We start from the raw sequence: 11,392 nt of genomic DNA, 5'->3' as shown, positions 1-11,392 counted from the left end.
GAGCCAAGTTTGGTCCTCAGAGCTGTTCAGGCTTTCCACAAAAGCTCCGTGGCCGATCCCCCCTGAGACGGGACCTCCTCTCTCAGGCGAACAGGACGATTTGGCATCCCCAGCCAGAACTCTGGGCTCTGCACCTCTGGTCCCTCGATGGGAGCCTGCTAACCTCCCCGGGGACGTGCTGAATACCAACTCTCAGGCGAGAGCTCCGTCCATGAGACACCTCTATGCCCAGAAATGGTCGGTCTTTGTTGGCTGGTGTTCTGCACGCAACATAGACCCAGTGGAGTGTGATGTATCTCCGATACTGTCTTTCCTTCAGGAGCATTTAGAACTGGGTCACACCCCTTCAACGCTCAAAGTTTACGTAGCAGCCATCGCAGCGTTACACGCTCCTATCGCTGGCCGGTCGGTGGGACGAAACAACCTTGTATTGCGTTTCTTGAGAGGTTCTAGGCGATTGAATCTACCTCGTCCTCTCACCGTTCCCACCTGGGACCTCTCTTTGGTCCTCAGAGCTCTCAAAGGGCCTCCCTTTGAGCCACTGTGTTCAGCTGACCTCAGACCCTTACGCTCAAAACCGCTCTGCTACTTGCACTAGCATCGGTTAAGCATGTTGGTGACTTGCAGGCCCTCTCCATGAGCTCTGCATGCCTTGAGTTCGGGCCCAACGACTCCAAGGTCGTTTTGAAACCTAGGCATGGCTACGTCCCTAAGGTGCTCTCGACTCCATTCAGAGCACAGGTAATTTCCCTCTCAGCGCTTCCTCCCTCATCGGACGAGCGAGAGCTGGAATTGCTCTGCCCCGTAAGGGCATTAAGGACCTACGTTGAGTGATCACAGCCTTTCCGGCAATCTGATCAGCTCTTTATCTGCTTTGGTGGCCGCACCAAAGGGTCTTCGGTCTCAAAGCAACGTCTTGCGCGTTGGATAGTTGACGCTATTACTCTTTGTTACTCCTCTATGGGCCTCAACTGCCCCATAGGAGTTAGAGCCCACTCCATATAGCTACCCCGCCCATTTCGGCGGGAATATTTGCGGGCTTTGTCGCCATAGGCCGCGCAGCTATGCCGCGCCGTCATTGGTTCAACAACTTGTGAACCAATGACGATGCAGTTACACTGCGTTATTAAAAAAGGCTTCAGTAATGGGGAAAAAGGAGACCTTTCCCATACGCAGTACTCGTTCCGTATCTCAGGGAACCGAGGTTACGTTAGTAACCGAGTATGTTATTTTAAGACATTTAATAAGACATTTATTTTCCGTCATTTTACAGTATTTTTCTGGCGCCCCTGCTGCAAGAAAATAACCGTTTTTTTAGGGGATTTTTTTTTAATAAAATACAGTTTATAACCACAATATTACATAAAATCTTTTGTATTTTATTTAGCTTTTTAATGTAAAATGATGGTTATAAACTGTATTTTATTAAAAATTAAATAAAAATATCCTGTAAAAAAAAAAAAAAAAGGTAATTTCCTGGCAGCAGGGGTAATTTTCTCAACAGAAGATGATTAAACAACTCCACAAACAGCCATAGGCGTAATTCGCGGGTGGGACGGGTGGGACATGTCCTGACCACTTTTTGAAAGGGTCGATATTGTCCGGACCACTTTTTGAAACCTCTCGTGGCACGGCTATGTAATACAAAAGAAACAGCTCTAGTTGATTATCAGTTTGAGTAAATAATAGCCGATCTGGTATGGAGGACCAGGGGTGCCTCTTAAAAATAAAAAGAAGAATCAATTCATTAATTTAATAATTCAAACATAAAAATTTATATAAATTAATCACTTTTTATATGGGCAAATTAATAGACATATTTAAAGTTGTTTATTTAATTCCTGTTTTTAAATGTAGTTTAATAAAACAAAACAATAAATTTTAAAAATCTTTTTTGAATGTATAAATAAATAGACAAATTTGAAATGGGATATTTAATTAATTTTTTAAAACGTAGATCAATAAAACAATAAAAAATACATTAGTAAATCATTTTAAATGCGCATTTAAATCGCTTTTTTAAAAAGAATTTGGCAAATGCTTTTCTTTCTCTATTTACCAATTGCTTATCTTTGTCGGTTTGCCAAATGCTTTTCTTTATCCATTTGTCAATCGAGTGGTAAAATGCCACTGGACAGTACACACGTGGGAGCAACCAATCAACTTTAGCCTCAATTTGAAGAGCCAATCCTCTCTCACTTGTAACACTCACTGTCATTGGACAGTTAGTACGGTGACCGGGAGGGGACATGTTCGGTTCATTTAGTTTTGTCGTGGCCACAACATATAAACTCGTGGGAACGTGATAATATGTCGTGGCCACAATATATTAATTTTGTTGAGGTAACGACATCCTTATGCCGTGGCCACGCGATATAAAGTCGTGGCCTCGAGATCATGTTGAGGGAACAATATATTTTTCTCATGGCCACGAGTTAAATGTGTAAACAACCTGCGCAACCATAGCAACCTGGAACTATCACAAATGGACAATACCATAATAATATTTTTAATTAAGAAAAAGAACGGAATTAAGACATTATTATATTAACATAGTGCATATTATATTGTATTGCGCGCGATGTTGCAGACAGCATTCGAATTAAGTTTATAAATCAATGTTTAACAGAACACCGACGGTCATTGCTCGTAGTTTCTTTTGCGCTTTATTTAAGCTATAATAAAGTAATTATGCAGCGCGCCGGCGCATTTGCACATGCAATTCTTGAGTGCGAGCCACGAGCACAGTGTAACGGCTGACTGGACAGTCGTGTTAATTTTTCTGAGTTTTACTAACATCATCTGACTGCAGTTCACTGTTGTTCAACTGAAGCTCACTCGTTGTCACCTGCACCTTTTCCGCGCTCGTTTGACTTGCGCCTGGCGCTGAGGCGAAGTCGGAATGCGCGTTTGTTGTGGTCGTAAAGAGACAGTTCTATATAAACGCAGCGTTTTACTTGGCGATGTTTTAAAAAAATATTTTTATTTTTGGTATTTTATATGCTCTGTTGGTGGTTTGTGGAGTAGCATCACCCAGGGGGGATATTTTTTTTATCCCCACCGGGGATAAAAGTAATTCAGCAGAGGCAGGGATACATAGACCAGAAGGGGGGAAATCCCCCCCGTCCCCCCCCTACAAATCGCACCCTGTGTATATTTATTTGCTTTATTTTCCCCTTCATTTCCCATATTTATTTATCTAATTAATATTCTTTTATGACTGTATTTCTGTAGCCTATTTTTGTAAATGAGCGTCTGTTTTCACTTGTAGCCCCTCGTGCCTGTGACAGCATTCAAATTAATTCAGTGTTTAAATTTAAAAAATGTGTTACTATTTTGGAATATTTTGTTTATTATTTTATATAACCTATGAAAGCTTTATTTATGATTTTATTTTATTTCTGTAGGCGCACGGGAATTTTACAAGGAGTTCATTTACGGGAATATTTTATATATATATATATATATATATATATATAGTGAGGCTATATATATATATATATATATATATATATATATATATATATATATACCACCCTTATTTTTCATTCTTAATTAAAAATATTATTATGGTATTGTCCATTTGTGATAGTTCCAGGTTGCTATGGTTGCGCAGGTTGTTTACACATTTAACTCGTGGCCATGAGAAAAATATATTGTTCCCTCAACATGATCTCGAGGCCACGACTTTACATCGCGTGGCCACGGCATAAGGATGTCGTTACCTCGACAAAACGATCTCGTGGCCATTCCCACGAATTAATATATTGTGGCCACGACATATTATCACGTTCCCACGAGTTTATATGTTGTGGCCACGACAAAACTAAATGAACCGAACATGTCCCCTCCCGGTCACCGTACTAACTGTCTAATGACAGTGAGTGTTACAAGTGAGAGAGGATTGGCTCTTCAAATTGAGGCTAAAGTTGATTGGTTGCTCCCACGTGTGTACTGTCCAATGGCATTTTACCACTCGATTGACAAATGGATAAAATAAAGCATTTGGCAAACCGACAAAGATAAGCAATTGGTAAATAGAGAAAAGAAAAGCATTCACCAAATTCTTTTTAAAAAAGCGATTTAAATGCGCATTTAAAATGATTTACTAATGTACTTTTTATTGTTTTATTGATCTACGTTTTAAAAAATGAATTAAATATCCCATTTCAAATTTGTCTATTTATTTATACATTCAAAAAAGATTTTTAAAATTTATTGTTTTATTAAACTACATTTAAAAACAGGAATTAAATAAACAACTTTAAATATGTCTATTAATTTGCCCATATAAAAAGTGATTAATTTATATACATTTTTATGTTTGAATTATTAAATTAATTAATTGATTCTTCTTTTTATTTTTAAGTGGCACCCCTGGTCCTCCATAATCTGGCGCTAGAATGTGTTGTTTTTGAAATCATGTTGAGTGCTCGTTGTCGCTGCTATCAGAGGCGCAACAGGCAAGAGCGCTTCAATCTATCGCTCTGTTGCAGACTCTCTGTTAGGTTGAAATCACAAAACAAAATAGCTACACATAAACGTATCCCTGCTTTTGATATACAATCTTAATGAACATCTTTGGTTTTAATGAGAAAAAAAAAAAAATCATACATTGCTGGGTTCGAATCCAGAACCTCTTACATGCTAAACGATAATGCTGCCACTAGTCCATCAGGACAACCTGATATGAATTGCGGATCCTTGTATTTATTAACTAATGTACATACTCTCAGGACTAATGGCATATTGTATTATAGCAGATGTAAGGAAGAAACTATCATATTAATTTACACCACTGCAAACAGCATCCCCAGCTTCACTTATTACTAACCAGATTGACTTTATGTTAGACATCAACAAAGGTTGTTATTGAGAATTAGCAGAGGTTTAACTCTAATGTGTTTCATTTGAAGTCACCATAATGGTGAATAGTTGTTCCATTAGTTGGGCTCTTAACTCCTCGTATATTTCTTCTTTTCTGGCTGCTGTGAAAGTGTGTTTGTTAAACACATTTGCAGTAGTAAAGAAAGCTAAAACAAAATCTATCTGATGATGGATATTGGTTGATTGTTTTGTGTGCATTATGAAATGGACTGACGTCATTTGAATCTAACAACTGTGTTGTGCTATTGATACATTACGTTATAAACCCTGTTACTTCAACATGAGTTCTTCACAATAAAAAAATCCTGTAAAAAGACGGTCATTTTCTGGCAGGGGCGCCAGAAAAATACCGTTAATTAACAAAAAAATGTCTTATTAAATGTCTTAAAATAACAGTTATTTTCCGTTATTTTATGGTATTTTTCTGGCGCCCATGCTGCCAGAAAATTACTGTCTTTTCATGTGATTTTTTTTACAGTTTATCTATGTTTTTTTTCTGACAGTATTTTTCTGTATTTAAACAGACATTTTCTGGCGCCCCTGCTGCCAAAAATTTACCATTTTTTAACGGGATTTTTTTTTACAGTGTAGCAATATCAACATCTAAATCCAAAACAACAGGAACTAATTACATGTGCTCAATTACTTTAAACCACTTGTTATATGTTTGTTCCTCTTCTACCTGGTCTTTCTTGTGAGGAGTAAACAAAGTAAAAATGTCATTGTACTAGTACATGTGACAATAAAGATCATGAATCTTGAATGATCATAAAGGAAACAAAAACTAAGGAACTAAGAAAACAGGAACCATGGAATGAAATGAAAATCAAAATAAGAGTCACTAAATCATAACCGGAACCGGTGTGATAAATCTGAGGAATTATTTACAGCTCTGAAGATCATCAGGATGGAAGGCATTAGACATTAATATCATTTTATACAGTAACTGGACTCACCACTTCATGTTTTCCTGGTCCAGTCTGAGATGACGAATCACCGCCTGATAAAAACAAGCATCTTTAAGTAATCTGATTATATCACATTTCAACAATTATGTCTTTTGCCAATGTTTTCAAACATCATCAAACATCTGTATTTTTTAGTTGTAGCCAATAGGTGGCAACAGATTCAAATTGGAAAAACAAATCTTTGTGTTTTAAACTCAGTATAAATGGAGAGTTTCTATATCTAAAGAAGTTAAAGAGTTTTACCTTTTACAACAACAATATTTACAGAATAACTTTAATAAGGTTCCAATGATGGACAGAACTGCAGCAACCACAGAGATGATCACAGAAGGGCCTGAAAACACAAGAGATAATAATAATCTGAGAATCTGTTTACTTTGAGCCAAGTATCAGATTGTACGTTTATACAGTAGTCAACATTTGAAATGGATTAAAACCTTCTTCTTAGGACAACTTTTTTGATCCACTTCAAATGTTGACTACTTTATTTTAGCTCAAGGTCACCTGTAAACATACTGAAAGTCACTGATGTGTTGCCTGAGGTTGTAGTAGATGGTGATGGTGGTGATGGTGGTGATGATGGTGATGATGGTAATGATGGTGATGGTGGTGATGATGGTGATGATGGTGATGGTGGTGATGATGATGATGATGATGGTTTTGGTTTTGGAACGTATGTATCTAAAACAATAATAAAATGGAGGGATAACTAATTTTTTCTAAAGTTTTTTTTTTTACCCTTGATTCAGAACTTGATATCATGTCTTTTAATGATTACTGATGTCATTCCTCTACCCAGAATTCATGTTTGCGTAAACGCCCAGAAAAGAAAAATGCAAGCTGTTCAGGAACTTATAAACAAGCACATACCCTGCAAACCCTGAGAATTTGCTCATTGGCAAAACATTGACCCCTTAGCACTGGCCCTGCATGGGCAGCCCTCACCTGGCCTCCAGGAAGTGCTGTTTTATTGAAAATAATAAAGATTGAAGATGCCATTATTGAGGTAAGTGCTTGCTTTACTTGGGTGTAACGGTGCAACAGTGATTTCAAACTTTATTATTTTCAATAAAACAGCACTACACTGCAAAAAATGCTGTTCTTACTTAGAGTTTTTGTCTTGTTTCTAGTCAAAATATCTTAATGTTCTTAAATCAAGAAGCATTTTCTTGACAAGTAAAAATTATTTTCTTGTTTTCAGGAAAAATAAGTCAAAATTAAGTAAGTTTTTCCTTAAAACAAGCAAAATAATCTGCCAATGGGGTAAGCAAAATAATCTTATTTCAAACCAAGAATAAGATATATAATCTTGTTTTCAGTTTGGACTAAGATTATTTTACTTACCCCATTGGCAGATTATTTTGCTTGTTTTAAGGAAAAAAGTACTTAATTTTGATTTATTTTTCCTGAAAACAAGAAAATAATTTGTACTTGTCAAGAAAATGCTTCTTGATTTAAGAACTTTAAGATATTTTGACTAGAAACAAGACAAAAATTCTAAGTAAGAACAGCATTTTTTGCAGTGTAAGGCTTCCTGGAGGCTAAGTGAGGGCTGCCTGTGCAGGGCCAGCATTTAGCCAATGAACAGATTCTCAGGGACCCTGCACTGGCAACCTTATGTGTGCGCATTAAAGGGCCAGGCTTGCAAACCCCGCAAACAGAGGCTAAGGCAATTGAGCATAAGGAACACGTTTATTTAACATTTATTATTTCACATTTAGAATAAGAACATTTAGAACAGAAATCATGTCTGAAAAAAAAAGTGCTGGCAAAACGAAAGGCGCTATGGTTTACATCCCAGCCTTCATATTTTTTGCTAGAAAAACTAGCATGTTCACTTGGTCAGGTTTAAGGGAGGCCCTGAAAGACGTAACGATGTTACCTGCAGCGCTGAACACACGTTCTGAGGGAATGCTTGTAGCGCAAATGGTCATATATTTTCTGGCTACTTTGGAAAGCAGAGGGAATCGGACACTATTGTCCCGCCACCAGACAAGAGGGTCTGCGTGGGAATCCAGGGCTTCCTCCTGCAAATACCTTCTGATCTCTGTGTCTACACAAATTCTCTTGGGGGTCGGAGTAGATGTTTTTTCTTTTTTTCCCCCAAGTAAGTCAGCCAGATTCGGTTTTTTGGGAGGGTTGGGTGCACTTGCTCCCTTTCCATCACCGTCATCACGCTGCTCTTCGGGGACATTCATCATCTCCTCCATGAGCTCATCCTTCACCTCGTCAGAAATGTCAATGTCCTTATACCTAGGGTCGACAAACGCGGTCTTTGCCAATAGCTGTTGAGTTGAGGGTGCACTGTATTTTTCCATCAAAACGGCAGACATTTTTTCTTTCAGGTTGCGCGTCAATTGGGTGTCCTCCTCAGCGGGGAGCAGCAGATCCTCGGTGACTAGCTGCAGCACCAGTTTCAAAGAGGATGCAGTCACTGCTCGCTCAGAAGACAGTGCATCCGTGAAATCGGCAACATTTTTCAGGGCTGCATTCACCGATTCCATGACCTCCATGTCCTGCCACGTCGGAATTAGGTGTTGTGTGCGCCGGTCATCCAAAACCCTCCGAATGGCAGGGCCTTGTTCAAGAATGCGCGCAATCATTTTTTGCTTTGTTCCCCACCTGGTGGGGCAATCCTGTGAACAAATTAAAACACATTTAGGATAGACTTTGCTTTAACATTATTTAAATTTACATATTTTTATATTACTTATATAATATATGAATTATATTTAATATGATTTATATTTAATATTACATATTTGTACATGTTTAGCTATATTAATATTTATATAGATACGTGTGCGCTTTTTTGTCTCAGTGGTTAATGAAGGCTATTTAACGAAGGCATATAGAGTAATATAAATATGTAGACATATAGGCTAAATTAATATAAATATTTAAAAATCTATAATATATATAAATATTATTTATATTATATATTTTTACATATTTATATTTATTTAGCCTATATCTCGTGTGCGCTTTGGTCTCAGTGTGGTACAAGGCTATAATTTAACGAATGCTATTTAATTTAACAAAGTGTCACACACTGCCGTGATTGTAAGCCTGGATATCTTTTTCGATGGCCTTTTAATGAAAATGGAATTTCAGAATCACATACTTAAATGTTTAATTGCCTACAATAGATTATTTATTGATTATATTGAATTAAATCTCGCAGGCCTAGCCTATTTGTAGTCAATCTTTCCAAAAACAGAGTTGGAAGAGAGTTCAAACTTACCAGTACTAAGGAGTGCTGAGGCAGTTCCAGCTCAGTTTGTTCTTTCTGAAGCCGTTGTTTCTTTTGCCAGCTATGGGAGAAAGCGTTCACAAGCATTCGACACAAACCCATGGCCCGGGCAGTGTGTTCTTTTTCTGCGTTCATGGAGTTAGTGACGGCTAAATGGAGGTTGTGGCCGAAGCATGGTAGCCATCCCCATCCAAGTTTTCTCACTGCAGCCACAATGTTTGCTCTGTTATCACTAGTGACACAAGCCAACCTCTTCTCATCCAGAGACCATTCTTTAAGAGCTGATCGCAGAGCCTCGGAGAGGTTATCACTTGTGTGACTTTCTGGCATGAAGGATGTCTCCAAACACCTTGACTTCAGCTCCCAGTTGGTGTTCAGGTAATGAATTGTCACGCTCATATAGGGCATCATATTAACGCTTGACCACATATCTGTTGTGATAGAAAAATGGTCAGCGTCCTTTAACTCGCGTGTCAAACTGTCCTTCATTTTCATATACTTCTCTGGTACTGCCTTTTTTGAAAAGTATTTTCTGTCAGGGGGGACATATTGTTTGTCGAAGGCCTGTAGCATCGCCTTAAAGGCTGGCTTCTCAACTAAGTTAAATGGCAACTGTTCCTCGACTAGGAGGCGAGTCACACTATCCGTCAGGGTTTGCCACTGATGGCTGTCGCGTTGGTACTTAGTCCCTTTAGCAAACGAGTCTGCGATGCCCAGCTGTCGTCTCTGGCCTGAGGTTGTGGGCCGATCTTCAGACGAAGCACTTGTTGTGCTCCCAAGGGCAGCAAATGTTGCCGGATGATGGATTCGAAGATGCGTCCTCAGGTTGGACGTATTTGAACGTGATACCAGAATCTTTTTGTAGCAAATTCTACAAATGGGCTCATTAAAATTGCCTGGAAGTCCTTTTTCATCAGGTTCAAAGCCAAAATGTGCCCATATTGGCGACGTGACATTTGGCTTTGCCACCAAGTTAGCCCTCTCTGCCATGTTTCGATGGAATAGTAGCTTAAATGCGCAATTGTTGGCTGCGCAACCACGTGAGAGAATTGTGTTAAGCAGAATAAGCACGTGCAATTAAAAACTGAGGTACTGCTTTTTTGGCTTTCTCATGAGTCATCCGCCTGTATTTTATGCTTTAGTAAAATTAAATGAAATTCAATATATAGGCTACAAGACATTACACAGGTACTCTAGGCCTAATAGTCAATACAAATGGAATGCTATTAGCCTATTAGAGGTGCATAGATACATTTTTTAATCTAGATTAATCTCACTGTAATCTTGGAATTAATCTAGGCTCATTTGACTTCTGCCGAAGGCATTCAGATGTGCAGGCCAATGTTTTTTTTTTTTTTCTTGTGCGGTGATGACGGTTACAGGTTTAGACCCGCGATAGGCGTCACGTGACCGCGGTATTGCGGTAATGCGGTAACCGTCCCAGGCCTACTCATTAACAATCATTTCTATCACCAAAGGTGCTTTCTCCTTGCTTATTTGAGGGAAACAGAGGAGGAAAATGGCGCATAAGGCAAGATAAGCTGTTATACCTTTTATTTTATGTTATTTTACCGTGCACTTGCATAAACAACGCATCCGTAGGGGCTGCCATTGTTGTTTCGCGGGCTATGTGACATCAGAACCCGTAACTGGGAGTACACCGATCTAGTACGAGTTCACGGGTGGGAAGTCACAGCTTTGACTGCTGTTCCAGTGCACTTTCATGGGTAGAAGGTTGGAAAAACACGGGTTGCCTGGAACGCGGCATTACTCTCCCTTTTAGCGCGTTTTTACTATTACAGCTTTCAAGGTTAACTAATCGTGAAAAGTGTTGTATTACATTTAGATAAAAACAAGCATCTTAAATTAATGACATTATATCACATTTCAACACTGAAGTCTTGTGTAAATGTTTTCATATATCATCAAATATCTGTATTTTGCTTGTTTTGTTGCAGCAGCCTGTAGGTGGTGACAGTTTGACTGATGCTTTTACAGAGAAACAGTAATGAGAGTCCAGCAATGATCAGAACAAGAAAAAACAGAAGCAGAGTGACGAACAGAGAAAAGAAAAAAAAACAAAAAAAAAACAGGAGAAATAATCTTAGAATCTGATCACTTTGACCAAAATAGGCTTTGAGAGCTATAAGTCAGTGTTATGCAAAATGAAAACTATCATAGTGATTATAACCACAGCTCAGAGGCTCTTATCAGTGGCCCTCCTTCACAAAACTTCACTTCGAGTTCAGGTTTATAATTGTTAGAATGTAAAATATTTCAATAC

General features: G+C 38.4%; 1 protein-coding gene across 1 annotated transcript; it reads right to left on the bottom strand.

Moving 5' to 3' along the window:
* Positions 1–6,355: 6,355 nt before the first annotated feature.
* On the bottom strand, positions 6,356–10,098 carry LOC137032454 (E3 SUMO-protein ligase ZBED1-like). The gene is made up of 3 exons (XM_067404217.1): positions 9,100–10,098; positions 7,893–8,491; positions 6,356–6,536 (listed from the first exon to the last, which is right to left on the bottom strand). Exons 1-3 carry the CDS (start codon positions 10,096–10,098, stop codon positions 6,356–6,358), a joined length of 1,779 nt encoding a protein of 592 aa, XP_067260318.1.
* Positions 10,099–11,392: the final 1,294 nt, after the last annotated feature.

The sequence above is a fragment of the Chanodichthys erythropterus genome, chromosome 12, assembly GCF_024489055.1.
Source record: "Chanodichthys erythropterus isolate Z2021 chromosome 12, ASM2448905v1, whole genome shotgun sequence".
NCBI lineage: Eukaryota > Metazoa > Chordata > Actinopteri > Cypriniformes > Xenocyprididae > Chanodichthys > Chanodichthys erythropterus.
This window is presented reverse-complemented; position numbering and strand designations above follow the sequence as displayed.